The sequence below is a fragment of the Antrostomus carolinensis genome, unplaced genomic scaffold (genome assembly GCF_000700745.2).
Source record: "Antrostomus carolinensis isolate BGI_N321 unplaced genomic scaffold, ASM70074v2 scaffold48852, whole genome shotgun sequence".
Lineage (NCBI taxonomy): Eukaryota > Metazoa > Chordata > Aves > Caprimulgiformes > Caprimulgidae > Antrostomus > Antrostomus carolinensis.
Genome location: NW_010299760.1, coordinates 336 through 632, shown reverse-complemented (window position 1 = coordinate 632; position 297 = coordinate 336). Strand labels below are relative to the sequence as shown.

At 63.6% G+C, this 297-nt stretch overlaps 1 protein-coding gene across 1 annotated transcript in view; it reads left to right on the top strand.

The window, feature by feature from the left end:
- The window catches only part of LOC104521023 (glutathione reductase, mitochondrial), a gene marked incomplete at both ends in the record, with an annotated part of 1,426 nt that overhangs the window by 947 nt on the left and 182 nt on the right, over positions 1-297 (top strand). Inside the window, 2 exons of the mRNA XM_029083731.1 lie at positions 1-125; positions 250-296. The exon at positions 1-125 is cut by the window's left edge and continues 17 nt beyond it. Coding sequence (XP_028939564.1) covers positions 1-125; positions 250-296 — 172 coding nt within the window. The remainder of the gene's footprint in view (positions 126-249; position 297) is intronic.

Genomic DNA, 297 nt, shown 5'->3' with positions numbered 1-297 from the left:
CTTCGGCAAGTTCCCCGCTGATCCCCAGCCCACCATCGAAGTGGAAGGAAAAAAGTACACGGCTCCTCACATCCTGATAGCCACGGGTGGGCGTCCGGCCGTCCCGCCTGACAGCGAAATTCCCGGTGAGCCTGGCATCGTCCCCTCAGGCTGCCTGGGGAGAGGGCTGCCAAAGCACAGCAGGGTTTGGGAGGTGCTGAGGTGGGAAGGGAGGTGGGCCAGGAGTGTGAAAGGGGCTCTGCTTTGCAGGGGCCAGCCTGGGGATTACCAGCGACGGCTTCTTCGACCTGGAGGAGC